The 15,697-nt window shown below is 39.6% G+C and overlaps 1 protein-coding gene across 9 annotated transcripts in view; it reads right to left on the bottom strand.

Moving 5' to 3' along the window:
* TNPO1 (transportin 1) overlaps positions 1-15,697 on the bottom strand; it is a 99,124-nt gene extending 83,427 nt beyond the window's left edge. For 5 of the 9 annotated variants that reach the window (XR_012413723.1, XM_005557125.4, XM_073993608.1 and 2 more), the window contains exon 1: positions 1-15,697. This exon is cut by the window's left edge. Coding sequence is in view for 2 of the 9 variants with exons in the window: in XM_005557124.4 (XP_005557181.1) it covers positions 15,606-15,620 (15 nt within the window). In the remaining 7 variants the exon portion in view is untranslated. The other 4 variants (XR_010587406.1, XR_012413724.1, XM_005557124.4 and 1 more) reach the window with 1 other exon arrangement.

The raw sequence follows: 15,697 nt of genomic DNA, 5'->3' as shown, positions 1-15,697 counted from the left end.
GCTATTATGCAACAATCAAAATAAGTAGACATACTATGAAGATAATACTGAAAACAAAAACATCTTCATAGTTATAAAAAAAAAAGGATTCAACTTTTGCAAAGCTCAAGCATTATACCAAAAAATTGTTTTAAAATCTAAGAGACCGGCCGGGCGCGGTGGCTCAAGCCTGTAATCCCAGCACTTTGGGAGGCCGAGACGGGCGGATCACAAGGTCAGGAGATCGAGACCATCCTGGCTAACATGGTGAAACCCCGTCTCTACTAAAAATACAAAAAACTAGCCGGGCGAGGTGGCGGGCGCCTGTAGTGCCAGCTACTTGGGAGGCTGAGGCAGGAGAATGGCGTAAACCCGGGAAGCGGAGCTTGCAGTGAGCTGAGATCCAGCCACTGCACTCCAGCCTGGGCGACAGAGCGAGACTCCGTCTCAAAAAAAAAAAAAAAAAAAAAAAATCTAAGAGACCTAGTTTCAGAGAAAGGCTTTCCTGAATATTAGAGAACAGAAGTTTTACTTAGATAACAGGAGTCATTACATATTCTACACTTGTGATTACTGTTCTGATACCTTGTATATACAAAATCATTTTTAATATATTAATAATATGAAATTCATGTTGACATTTAAATGCTACAAAATACTAAGTAAAAAATATAGAAACAGTAATAGTATGAAATTTAAAAGAACAAATCCCCAAATTTTATTTTATATCAAAAGAAATAATAATACAAGGATCTTTCATTAATTTCCTAATTTTTCAAATGCCGATACAAAATTCTGGCAATGTAAGAAAAAACAATAACTCACTCAAACAATACATTGTACTAGAAGAACTAAGAAAAAATCTCTACTAAATATGTAAAAGCCAAAAGCAAATGAAAATGAATTTTAGCTTAGAAAAGAGGGCCTATATTCTCCAACAATGGTTCTTGAGACTTCTGTAGAAATAAATTCTACAGACTGTCTCAATAATCATAACTAAAATATGTTAAGTAAAAAACTAATTCATAATAAAATCTCTACTGTAAAAATAAATAAATCTAAAGTACTTATGTTAGAATCATCAATAGATTCTTCTTAATACATTTTTCTGCCGAAGAAAACTAATGTGGTAAGAAGGGATGGAAAGAACATGAATGCTTACAACTATCTTGACTAACGAGCTAATGGCATAATTCTGTGTGCCTGTTTAGTCTTTAAGGTAGATACCACTCACAACTATACACTTACAACTGGTAGACATAAGAGTCTAATTAACTATTTCAAAAACATATACTATTTCCATTACAGTAAACTGATTCTTAGAAAAGAAACATAAATTCACTTATTATAAACTTCTCCTAAATCCTGGAGTAGGGTTGAGAGACACAAAAAGAAAACCTTTGTCTTGAGTCACATGAAATGATACTTCAATTTAAAAAATAATTTCATGTAGTAACTGATTCATATTATTTACAGTTAATAAAATACATAATCTTCAGTTAACTCTTGGTCATACATTATTATAAGCATACTGTGCATCTCCTAGAAGGAAGGAATGCCAGCTATTAAATCAAAAGGAAACATGTCTTAAGTGCTTGTATGTGCAGGATCTCAGCTGGAAATTACCAACATAATAATAAAACATCTGAAATGAGAGGATGAACTCAGAAATTCCTAAGATTTCTTAACTTATTAATTTAAATTGTTATTAAATTAAATAATATGTGGGTAGGCATTTGATGAACTTGCTCAAAAACATTTGAGATGTTCACGAGTTTGTATTTCCCAGAATCAGAATACAATAATTTTATCTAAAATGACACTTTTGCCCTAGCTGCTGAGCAATTTAAACTCTACGGGAATCACACTCCAGTAAGAGTGTGTATATTCTGTTTTACAAATAAAAATTGCCTGCCATGTACCTAACAAAAGTCTCTAGCCCATTAGGATGTAAGGTTAAAACAAAGCTAGAATTTTTATTAGTGCCTTATCCTTTTTATGTCTCATCCTTTTATTTCTCTACTGATTCTTAAGCTTCTCCATCAAATTCCTACATTAAATATTAAACTACCGTACCACTCTCTTGATTCAGAGCTTATTATCTATGCTAAAACCGACTCCAGAAAAATCTCCTACCTTCACCCTCCCTTTATGGTTTCATTGTTTCTTATTTGTGCAGGGGGATCAGGCTAAGGGAAGGATGACGCAGACACTTAAACTCACAGCCATAACCTGTCTAGAGCTAACAGCCCAGGGTAACTGTATGGGGCTTTAGGACCAACTACCTTCCTCTAAGGGTGTTTAAATCTTCAGTGCCAAGAAGAGTCAAAAAAAAAAAAAAAAAAAAGAAGGGGCACCAGGAATCTGGGGCTCCAGTCTCAATTCTCTGCATTAAGAGCAGCCAGCTGGGGAATTCTACACCAATCACATACTCTCATTTGGTTTATTTCCCCACCTATAAAGCAACTAAAGACCATGTTCCTTTCAGCTTCTAGAAGTAAAACATTTAGATGACTATAAACAAGGAATCTAGTCATACTTCACATATAAAAGCTGGCATTACTTCTTATACTTGCTAATGAAATTCTCCGAGCCACTCCTATCCTTGAGGGAAACTTGTATTCAACTCAATTGTTCAAGAGTAGTTCTGGGTCTAAGTTACCTGAGTGAAAGCTACATGTCACTCGATACTTTCAGCTAATACTTGGGCCCCTGTGAAAGAGCACAGTACTGTGCTAGCCTTAGGTGACTTCTTGCAGAAGTCGTATTCAATAGCAGGAACAATCTCTGGTTGAAAATGTCGGAGACAAATTTGCATCATAACTTGTGCTTTCAGAAGTCTTTACTCACTACCCCTCAAAACTGTGTAACAGAAAACTGTGTTCATCACTGAACCAAAAACCCAATGGAGCATTCTAATGCCTATTCTGAAACACTTGTGGTTCCAATGTTTCACTCTATAATGCTCTTTTCCTAAATTAAGTCTCACAATATATTCTAATAAAGGTTTGACATGCAGCATTTTATGAGCTGAAACAAACTCTTTTTGAAAAACTCTTAAACCATGTCCATATACTACTGCCAACTCAACCCTATCACAAAAGAATCCAAGTTGTTTTACCTTTCTAAACAATAAATATCAATAACTCTGAAAACACATTATTTATGCGCAAGTCTGATAAATGTACATATAAAGTATCTTCACTTTCCTTGCTCTTCTTTCTGTCCTAATGCTTATCAGGATGACATATTAAACTGATCTACCATTATGAAGTTATAATACACGTCTAGAGAATTTTAAATTATCTTTCTGATATAATGATCATTGCAAATACCTCTCTGTCTAAACAGACATGACAACGAAATAGAGCATAAAATCCTAGACCAGATCAGGTACTGGTAGGAAAAAAAAAATGCTACAAAAGATGTTACTGGGACAACTGGCAAAATTGTAATGTGGGCTGTAAAAAACGAAATATCCTGAATTTGCTCACTGTATGCAGTTTTGTAAGAGAATATCCTGGCTGTCAGGATGTGCACATTAAAGTATTAAGGGCTAAAGAGGCACAGATGTATGCAGCCTACTCTCAAATGACCCCCCCAAAAAAGAGAGAGCAAACAAATGTAGCAAAATGTTAAAAACTGGTGAATCCAGGTAAAGTAAATATGGGAGTTTTCTGAATTATTTGTACTACTTTCTGTAGTTCAAAAGTAATTTAAAATAATATCTTTAAAAACCAGCTTAGACTCTGTTCATCCCCCACAACTAAGTTTCTCCACTCCCCACCATTCACAGAAACATCCTGAAAGTTGTGAATAGTCACTGTCTCCCGTTGTACTCCACTCCACTGAGAGATTTCCACAGTGCCAAACCCAACAACTTCTTCTCGGCCTCATCTTAATTTCTTCACAGTGCTGAATGCAGGTGACCACTCTTTCACCTCTTATGGCGCCACATCTCGCTGGTCCTCCTTGTATCTCACTGGCTGCTCTTTGTCTCCTTTGCTGGCTCCCCTCAATATCCTAGACCCCCTTCTATTCTCTATCTAAATAATCTCATCAGTCTGCAACATTAAAAGCACCCTGAATTCCAGACTCAAGTATCCAACATCTGACAAGACATAACTGCTTGTTTGTCAAATGGGCATCTCCAACTTTGCTGGTTGAAACAAAACTCTTTTTTTTTGGCAGGGTCTCCCTCTGTTGCCCAGTCTGGAGTACAGTGGCATGACCACAGATCGCTGCAACCTTGACCTCCCAGGCTCAAGTGATCCTCTCACCTTAGCATCCTGAGTGGCTGGGACTATAGGCGCATGCCACCACGCCCAGTTAATTAAAACATATATATTTTTTTTTTTTTTGGAGACAGGGTCTCCCTATGTTGCTCAGGCTTGAAACAGAACTCTTGATTCCCTTCTCTAACCCATTCCAATCTGCTCCTCCTTCAGTTGCCTAATACCACTAAATACCACTAGTTTTCACCCAGTTGTTCAGGTCAATTATGGAGATCAGAAGCAATCCTTATTTCCCTTGATTTCCTTCATATCCCAAATACCATCAGCCAAGACTTAAAATACACCATCAAAATATACCCTGAATTGACCATTTCTCACCCCCTCTGCTGTTCACCCTAGTCCATGGTCTAGGCAGATTTGCCTGCCTCCCCTTTTATTCTGTCATAACCCATTCTCTGAGACAAAGCAGCAAAAATGAGCTTATTAAATCTGTAATTAAATCATTTCTTCCCCCCATCAAAATCTTCCAATGGTTTCCCATCACACAGAAGACCTTATATCCTCATCACAGCCTGCAAAGCTGTACCTAACATGGGTGCCTGTCCATCTCTCTGAACTTATCTCCTAGCAGTCTCTGTCCCCTTTTTCACTATGTTCATCACACTGGTTTTCTTACAGTCTCCAGATCATGCTAAGTTTGTTCCCACCTGAGGGCCTTTACTTTTGCACGCTCTTTCCCCCATATTCACATTGCTCACTCCTTCCCCTCTTTCAGATTGACTGCTGGCCAAATAAGACATTTAAGAAAGGCAATGTCCTCTTCCTTTTCCTCTCTCTGCTTTATTTTCTTAATATGTATTTGTTTTTTCTTGTCTCTTCATTAAAAAATAACTTAATGTAAAACATTAACATGTGACAGTTTCTCATTGCTTAAAAAAAAAGAAAAGCAAACAATATATATGAAATTCAAGCTCCTTTCAACTATCTCCCTTAATCTTGGTTCCCTCCCCAGAAGTACTTTAGTATTCATTTGGTTGCGTATCCTTGTAGAGTTCTTCTCTATGGAATTAAATACACAGGTATCTGTAAAAACAAAAAGTGTTTTATGCCTGTTCTATAGCAAACTTCAAAATACGCCTTAACTTTCCTAGTCATTATACAGAGATTTATTTTGTTGCTCATTGGAATATATAGGTCTATTGGTGAACACTTAACGTAATTACCATTTTGCACCATTACGAACAATTAATTTAACAAATATTTACTGAGTGTCTACTACATTCTAGGCTCTGTATCTGTATCTTGCTGCAGATACAGCAAAAAATAAAACAAAGATCTTGCCCTCTTGCAGCCCGTATTCTTGCAGGAGGAGGAGGACAATAAACAGAATAAAATATACAGTGTAAACTTTTTTTGAAAAGGGCCAGAGAGTAAATATTTTTGGCTTTGCAGGCCACATATATATGTTACATATTTTTTGCTTTGTTTTTACAATCCTTTAAAAATGTAAAAACTATTCTTAGCTTATAGAATGTACAAAAACAGGGCAGAAGCTCATGGAGCTGTGGCTTGCTGACCCCTAATAGAGTACGTTAGAAGGTGGTATGTGCTATGCAAAAAATAAAAAGGAGTCCAGGATAAGAGTGCGGTGGGGGGGAAGTGAAGGATATAATATAGTATTAAATAGGGTTTCATAGATGGTAAGATCTGAGCAAAGACTGGGAGGTAAGTCCATTGAGCCAAGCAGATATGTGGAAGAAGTACATTTCAGAGAGTGGAGCCAGCAAGAGATCTAAAGCAGGAACAGGACAGATATAGCAAGGAGGCCAGTGAGCAAGAGGAAGACAGTGGTAATAGTTAATGAGGTCAGGAGGGTAAGGAGAAAGTGGAGTGGATTGGGCAGATCATGTAGAGCCTCACAGGACCAGCTATTCTCTGACTGAATGAAAGGGAATGTCTTAGTCCATTCAGGTTGCTATCACAAAACACCACAAATGAGATAGCTCATAAACAACAGAAATCGATTTCTTACCATTCTGTAGGATGGGAAGTCCAAGATCAAGACATATTCAGTATCTGGTGAGGGCTGCATTCTAGCTCACAGACTTCTTGCTGTGTCCTCAAGAGACAAAGGGCAAGGGATCTCTCTAGGGTTTTTGTTTGTTTGTTTGCTTTGAGACAGAGTCTCGCCACGTCACTCAGGCTGGAGTTCAGTGGCGCGATCTCGGCTCACTGCAACTTCAGCCTCCTGGGTTCGATTCTCCTGCCTCAGCCTCCCGAGTAGCTGGGACTACAGGCACGTGCCACCACGCCCAGCGAATTTTTTGTATTTTTAGTAGAGATGGGGTTTCACTGTGTGAGCCAAGATGGTCTCGATCTCCTGACCTCGTGATCCGCCCACCTCAGCCTCCCAAAGTGCTGGGATTACAGACATAAGCCACCGCACCTGGCCTCTAGGGCTTTTTAAGGGCACCAATCCTGTTCATGAGGACTCCACTTCCATGACCTAATGGCCTCCTAAAGGCCCCATTTCCTAATAATATCAACTTGGGAGTTAGGATTTCAAGTTTGGGAGGACACATACATTCAGACCATAACAGAAGCCATTGCAGGAGAAGTGACAGGGACTGTCTTAATTTGCGAAAGGCTTATTCTGGCTACTGTATTGAGAAAATACTCTTGGGAGGGGCTAGGGCAGAAGGGGCAGACCACATAGCAACCTATTTCAGTAATCCAACAAGATGTGATGGTAGTGGCTTGGACAAGGGTGGTGGCAGTGCGGGAGGTGGTGAGGCATGATAGGATTTTGGATGTATTTTGATGATACAGAAAACAGATTGTCCTGAAAGAACAGATCTGAAGAGCAAAAGAAAAAGTGAAGTAAAAAAATAAGGTCAAGATTTTGGTCTGAGCTGCAGGATGGAGTTGCCATTGACAGAAATGGGGGAGTCTGTGGGTAAGGTAGGCACTGGGGAGAAAGTTTAGGAGTTTAGTTTTTGGGTATGCCGACTTGATGTCTATTATTAAACATTTAGGGGAGATGCTGAATAGGCAATTGCACGTATAAGACTGGAATTGGGGAGAGGGGCTAAAGATCTAAATTTGGGTATTGTTGATATTTACATGGTATTTAAAGCCATGAGACTAAATGAGATTACCAATAAAATGAGCATAGATAGAAACAAACAAACAAACAATAAAATTGGGGCTCTCCAACATTAAGAGGTCAGTGAAAATAAAGGAAAAGGAGAATTACAAGGACCAGCATTGAGACAGCAGATAACCAGGAATGTGTGACGTCCTAGAAGGCAAAGAAGAAATGGTTTCAAGGCTAAGGGAAGCAAACAGCTGTGTCAAATGCTGCTGACAGGTCACATAGGATGAGAATCAATAACATAGGGCGTTTAACAATATGGGGGCTACTGAAGAACCAGTGGAGCTGTTTCTGTGGGAGTGGTGCAGACAAAGGCCTGACTAGAGTGGGTTTAACAGAGTACTAGAGGAGAGAACTTGGCAATAGCAAGTACAGACAACTATTTCGAGAAATACTGCTCCCACGGGAAACAAAAAATTGGGGTAATGTGGTGAAATGGGACAATTTTTTTCCTAAGAGAAGAGAAATGATAGCATATTTGTTTGCTGATAGAAATGATTCAATAAAGAGAACAAAATTGATGATGTGGAAGGAGAGAACGTGAAGCCAAGTCCTTGAGCAGATGAGACAGAATGGGGCCTAGTACAAAGGTAGACAAGAATATGAACAGTTAATCTAAGGTAATGGGCAGGGAGATAGTCATGTACTGAGCAAATGCTGCATAGACCATTTCATAAATAGAGTGTCAGAGGTACGTGGAGTGGTTGCAGTCTATGGAAGTTCTGATTACTTCAATTTTCCTAGCAAAATGGGAAGCAAGGTCATGAGCTGAAGGTGAGGATGGGAAAAGAGATATGGAAGGTTTGGGGAAAATAAGATATGAAATAGTCATTTAGAAGAGTGGGAGAGTAAGCAGACTAGGAAATACAGTACAATCATCGGGCAGCATTACGGACCCACTTGAGGTTTGTGGTCATGTGTGGTTGCGTGGTTTTTTTCTGGCCATGCCCAGTTACATAGGGGCAAGTGCAAAAAAAAAAACAAAAAACAAACAAACAAAAAAAAAACAAAAAAAACCCCAGAGAGTTTGTTTTAACTAGGGCTCTGGTTTTGCCAAACAAGCAAAGAGCAAGGAAGGGGATCCAAAGAAGTAATTAAACTGATTAACCATGAAATTTAGATGAGTAAATTCCATGTAAAAGGGAGTAAAAACATCAAGAGGGTAAGGGGCGGGGGAATAGTAATAGGATCAATGGGTTGGAGATTCCACTGGGGTCTCAGAAGATGGTTAGGGCTGAGGCACTAGGAGTGAGCTGCAAAAATAGGAAGAAGGGGTAACAGAGCAGAACACATGAAATGGCAACTATGGAAGGATTGCAGTTATTGACAATATAGGAGGGTATCACTGTGGAATGAGTGGCTGACATAGCGTAGATGGGAAGAACACTGGAAGAGAGGTCTAGGAAATGACAGGCCAGAGTTTGGGTGGATCAGTTATGTATACTCTTATCAATTTCAATATAAAGACTGGAGAGTGGGACAGTGAGCCTTTATGACATAATTCAAAACTGAAGATTGTAGGGAGAAAGGAGGAAGCATAGTCTGAAAGAAGCAAGGAGACTCGTGACAGATATCTTTCCCACCTCTAGAAACAGTGGTAAGGAAAGTTATGGAGCAAACAAACAAAAACACCCACAAGTGCACAGTGGAAGAGAGTCCAGTTTCCATTAGAGCAAGAAAGTGAAAACAACATCTAAGAATAGGTTCAGGGCCGGGGCGCGGTGGCTCACGCCTGTAATCCCAGCACTTTGGGAGGCCGAGGCGGGCGGATCACAAGGTCAGGAGATCGAGACCACGGTGAAACCCCGTCTCTACTAAAAATACAAAAAATTAGCCGGGCGCGGTTGTGGGCACCTGTAGTCCCAGCTACTCGGGAGGCTGAGGCAGGAGAATGGCGTGAACCCGGGAGGCGGAGCTTGCAGTGAGCCGAGATCGCGCCACTGCACTCCAGCCTGGGCGACAGAGCGAGACTCCGTCTCAAAAAAAAAAAAAAAAAAAAAAAAAAAGAATAGGTTCAGACTGGATTTTGCAGATGATAGACAGTTAATTTCACAAGGCACACTAGAAGGGTATGAAGAGTTGAGAAGGGGTTTAAGAAAAAGTGTAGACCCCATTCCAGCCTGGGCAAGAGAGCTAGACTCTGTCTCCAAAAAAAAAAAAAAAAAAAAAAGTGTAGACCCAGTCCGAGCGCAGTGGCTCACACCTGTAATCCCAGCACTTTGGGAGGTCGAGGTGGGTGGATTGCCTGAAGTCAGGAGTTGGAGACCTGCCTGGCCAACACAGTGAAACCTCGTCTTTACTAAAATACAAAAAATCAGCTGGGCATGGCAGTGTGTGCCTGTAGTCCCAGTTATTAGGCAGGCTGAGGCAGGAGAATTGCTTGAACACAGGAGGCAGAGGTTGCAGTGAGCCGAAATCACGCCAGTGCACTCCAGCCTGAGCAACAGAGCGAGACTCCATCTCCAAAAAAAGTGTAGAACATTTTATGAATGGAGAGCCAGAGATAAAATGTGAACGGGAAGTCTGGAGGTTCTGTGGTTACTGACCAAGACTAATCCTAGCACACATGACTCCTATGATACACTCATGTGTTTCACTAAGAAATGGAAACTGCTGGGTCAAAGTTGTTTTTACTTTAAAATAGCTGTACTGATATATTCAATGTTATCCCTTTAACCTTCTCAATACATACTAACAAAACTTTTTTCTCTTTTGCCGGTATAATGAGCAGGAAAAAAAAAGTCACTGCTTTACTTTGCATTTGTCTACTGGTGAGGTAAATCATTATTCCATGTTTACCCGCTAGCCATATTTCCTCTTCTGTGGAACTTGCCCACTTAAAAAACAGTTGTTTTCCCTTTTAAATTGATGTACAGTGCTTTAAAAATCTATTTTATTCTCTTCTTAATGATTCACACAAATCAATCTTCTAGATTCGTTTCATACCTTTCAACGGCTCATGATAGGGTGATATAAGGCTCAGTAGGTGCTCTCTCTTCCAAATCCCTCTGTACTATATATTAGAGTTTGTCTAATTAAGGCCTTAGTCAAATCTGGCCATACCACTGGTTTCATAACTGTTTTTGCACTACAGTGGTAGAGATGGTATGGCCCACAAAGCAGAAATTATTTGCTATCTGGCCCTTTACAGAAAGCTTGTGGACCCCTGCTATATACCTTTCAGGGCCCCTGAACTGCTGAAGATTTCCAAGAACACAGCGGATCCTTATCTTTACTGACACACTCACTGAAATGCTGTTCCTAGTTCCCAAAATGCTCCAGACATTCCCCCTATTCTACTCAACGAATCTATTACTGGCCTTTCTTGGTGTTTTTACAGATTTATATCACGAAATCTGTAAACACACTTATTGAACTTGTTTATTTACACATCTCTTTCTCCACTAGTATGTAAATCTCTCGACAAGAGATAATGCCAGCACTAATAAATGGCACACAAAGTCCTTCATGGTTTGCTAGCTCTCTCATCATTTCCTAGTTCTGCTATGCTCCAGTCAAAATATATATTTAATTTCATTAAATATTTTTCAAAAAACATAATTTCTAATGGTAGTATAATAATAAAGAGTTCTGTACTTTCATACTCATTTCTTCAAAATTTTGGTGGATACCACCTATTCCTAATAATTTATTTACATTTATTTAGCATATTCATGATTTGCTGAAATACTTCTCTTCCTTAATTCCTTTCTTAGTAAAAACAAAAGTGGTGGAATCTTATCCTTCCTAAGATTAACTTTTTCATCTGTGGTAGGAACATATGCATCTAGGATAAAGAGGCTCCACTACCTACCTTGTAGGTAGTTCTATTTTCCTTATGTGAAACATATTTTTTTTTATTTCCCCAGTAGAAACTTCATTTACTTTACCAGGAGTTTTACTAAATGCATATTTCAATTTAAGCACTTACGGGCCTTTTCATTCCTCTTACTCCCCAGATTTAATCAAATTTGAGATTTCTTTAGTTTTCTCTCACTTATTTGTTTTGAGATCATTAAGAGTTGCACCCACAGATATTTGGTGCATTCACTTTAGAACCCAGTTTTATATAATTGTTACCAATTATATCTCACCCGGGTAAAGATTTTTCTCTAAAATGTATGTGAAAAGTTAAGCTCTGTCTTGTTTAACTTTGCAACTTACCCATTCATTATTCCCAACTCAGTTTATCTTAAAAGTGTGGTCTGTGATCTATAGTTAGTTACAGCATAAAATTCCAAGTATGTATATGATATAAAAGTATACAAACAAAACAGCATGATGAGCTTTGCAGCCAAGCAGATCTAGATTCAGATTCAGGCTCGAATGCTCTGAGCCCTTGGACAAAGTACTTACCTATTTACACTTTGTTTTCTCATCAGTAAAATAGAAGTAACTCCCATGCGTAACACAGAGCCAAGATAATAAATGAGAAAAATGTACATGAAAGTGACAATGTATATTAAATGCCTACAAATAATGTCCAGTACATTACAAGTAAAACGTTAATCCACTCTCTATTCTTCTAATCCCCAAGCAACAGGAACAATAAATACTGTGTAGTCTCAATTTATTGTATTAATAAGTTCATTATTAAATTCCCTTAAATAAAAGCAATTTGGCAGTATGGACCATGAGCTTTGGATGTTTACTTTGACTCAGTATTTTTGCTTTGGGGACTCTATCTTCATAATCTAGAATGCAGAAATTGATATTTTTAATGAGGATGTTCATTGCAGTGTTTCTTATAACTGCAAAAAATTTAGAAACTGTTTAATAATGAGAAATCCACAAAAACATGCAAACATTAAATATGGTAACAAAATAATTTAGTAGCATAAGAAAATGCTTATGGTGCTAGGTGAAAAAAGAATACAAAATTACCCACATAGTAAAGTGTCAACTGTGAAAAAAATCCAATAAACTCAGAAAAAAACATTGGAAGGAAATGCACCAAAGGGCTTACAGTAGTTACTATGTAGTACTGATATTTGTAATTTTTATTTTATGGTTTTCTATATTTTCTGAAATAATTAACAATGATAATGACATTGATGATAACAGCAGTTATTATCTATGAAAAAGTTAATACATGACAGGCCCAGTTTTAAGAGCTTACTGTATTAACTCATTTACTCCTCATAACATAAGATGAAAAAGTGAGATTAAATAACTTGCCCAAGGTCACACAGATAATTATAGAAGGTGCCAAAATCTGAATCCCAATAGTGTAGCTCTAAAGCGCCTGTTCTCTACACTACACTGAAAAGTTTTGCTTTGTTTTAAAAATTTAACCGTTAAAAAGGCATATATCAATCCCAACTTTATGGTCTCACGGTTATCAGCTTTTTTTTCAGTACTGAGTTGTAATATTTGCTCTGGCATGGAGTGTCTTTTTGGATTAAGATGTAGCCACTATTCCTATATGTATTCTATCTACTCCAGAAAATTCCAAGACAAATCTGCCTCCCTATTTCCCATTTCAATATCTCATTTGACCATTGAGACTCTAGAACTCTAATATTCTTACTTATTATAGCAACTGACAGTACTTCAAAGGACCCTTCAAAGCAACCCAATCACACTTGCTTTTGAAAACCTCCCAACTAACATCCACGCATATAATTACAAATCAGTTGCCACTTGCTGTAGTTTGCATATGGTGTGTCTGTCTCCATCAAAATTCATGTTGAAATTTGATCGTGATCTCGTGGACATGATTTAGTTCCCCGAGGGTGAGTTGTTAGAAAGCCAGGCCCCTCTCCCCTCAGATTTCCCTTTCTTTGCCTGGGGAGCTTCCCCTTTGACCTTCTCTAACATGATATGATGCAGCACAACAAGCTGACCAGATGGCGGCGCCTTGCTTCTTATACTTCCCAGCCTGCAGAACCGTGAGCCAAATAATAAACCTCTTCTCTTAATAAAGGACCCAGTCTCAGGTATTCTTTTACAGCAACACAATACGGATTAAGGCACCACTCTTGCAAACATCTGTCTTCCATTGTGAAGTTCATTCCTTGTACAACTCAGAAGACTCCTTCACCTGCCAACACTCAACAGATTTACCATGGCAATGGCTGAATAAGGCCAACTAAGAAAAATCCTCAACCTCCAGGGGAATTTCACTGTTTCTGATCCTTCCTCTTTAAGGATGGCATTGTTCTCCATTGTTTTTGAAAACCTCATCAGTTTATTTGATTCTCTCAGCTTTCTCACCCTTTTGCTGGTAAACCAAACTGTTTTGAGGGGGGAGGATATCTTTTTGGCACCAATATGTATTCAAATATCAATCTCAGGAAAAAAAATCACAATTTATACCCTGGCCAATAAAAAGAACTCCCCCACTCACTGCTGTGCTCCTCTCTGCAGTTTATATTTGATAAATTTATTTCATTACACGTCACTTGGTTTGACTTCCTTTATAACCAGGTTTCTTTTCTTATAAAAACATTTGCAGAATCCAACATGCTTAAAAGTCAAGAAATTCTTCTAAATATAGATGTTTACATTTCAATGTAGGAGCTCATTTACAACACTTAGAAAACCTGAGTTCATGGAATGGCTTTAAAATTATAAATAAGAAAAACTATAGTCATAAAAACAATGAATACAATAACAAGTATTGATATCGGAAAAGCTTACAACTAGAATTATATATTTTTACAAAAAATCTTATTCTGTTCACATTATATAATGGTAATAAAGCCGCTGAGAGTTGAGGTAGAAGCGCAAACAAGATTTTTATAGATATTTCAGTGGGAGGAATTTAATAATTCCTGACTAGGACAAAGATGCAGCCACACCAAGACTAATCCAGGGTGGCGGCCCCTTTTAGGAAAAAGAAAACAGAACACTAGTACTTCATTAGGCTCACGTTAAATTGCACGAAGTAAAAATCGTACTGTCAAACTAGTATAAATTTATGCATTGCATAGCTAGAGACTGAAAAAGAAATCTGCACCTTCAAACTACTATTTCCCTTTTGTGGTTGCTAATTTTCATCCCGATACAGCCTTCTCTAGGAACAACTAGGGTGCCAAGTAAGGTAAAAGTGGAAAACAGATCCTTTCCCAAAAAACGGGACTTTCCCCTTTTCCACTAAATATAGCTTCTTCACCACTCTAATATGAAAGCTTTGATACAACAGGGAAACTTAAAATCCTGCAGGAAGTTTTGTTATTCTAAAAGTGAGTACGTCAGGACAGCCATTTTACAACCTTCATTTCCAAACACCTATTACACCATACATCTTGCAATTTTAAAAGTATCTTTTTTTTAGGGTAAAAGAAGTACCATTTACGCATTCATCATTTAAGTCATTACTGTTTCAAAGGACAGTTATTAAGCTTCTTAATACAGCTGTCAAAATCAATTTGTAGATAGCCTCCAATTTCAATTTTCTACATTTACATCTACTGATAGACCAACCTGATTAGCGATTAAGATAACAGACTTAAACTGTAAGCAATCCTTGCAAAGTCCAGTTGATTTTTAAAATCAGTAAGCAACACGCGATCATTTTTAAAGAAAGCCATTCCGAAAATAGCTTGATTGTGGTGGTCGGTCTGCTCCTCAGCAGCTGTTCCCTGTTGCTTGTACGCATGGGAGTGCAGGTAGAAGTGCAAACCCCACAAACCCACGCCAAACCCGTACAGTCACAAACATTATGTAAACATGTCGTGAGGCCAAGAAGCCCCAAGGAGAAAGAATCGCCGGGAGAAAGAGATCGGCAAGCTGCATGTGAGGACGATGGGCGCTGTGTGCGGACGCGGGAGACCCGGGCAGAGGGGCCCAGGGCGCGACAAAGACTGGTCCATCTCGGGCAGCGCCGGCCAGCGCCCAGAACCAGTGGGAGGCTGCCGTCCCGGGGCAGCCGACTGCAGCGCTCAAGGGCCCTCAAACGCCACAGCTTAACAGGCGAGGCAAACGCTTCCCTGAGTATCAGATCATTCCCTTCCCGCCCCTTGTAACGGGCTCCCGCCGCCCCTGACGGGCTCCTCGGACACCTGAGGAGCCGCCGTCGCCTGCCCCCTACCCGGGTCCCGCAGTGCGCCTGGGCCGGCAGCTGTTGGGGTTAGAACCGCGCCGCCGCTGCCTCCCGGCTTCAAACGGCCGGGCGGGCACCGGGAGAGCGAGCGAGCCCAGCGTCTCTCCCGTAGGCGCGTCAGGCAGCTCGGAGCTCCCAGCCTCTACTGCCGCCCCTCCAGTTCGGGGCCGCGCACCCTCACGCCACCTACCCGGTCCCACACCATCCCAGAGGCCTCGGGCGCTCAGGCCTTCGGCCGAAGCGGCACTGCCTCCTGTCCGGGGCCTGAAATGGCTGCGGAAC

This window comes from Macaca fascicularis, chromosome 6 (assembly GCF_037993035.2).
Source record: "Macaca fascicularis isolate 582-1 chromosome 6, T2T-MFA8v1.1".
Classification (NCBI taxonomy): Eukaryota; Metazoa; Chordata; class Mammalia; order Primates; family Cercopithecidae; genus Macaca; species Macaca fascicularis.
This window is presented reverse-complemented; position numbering and strand designations above follow the sequence as displayed.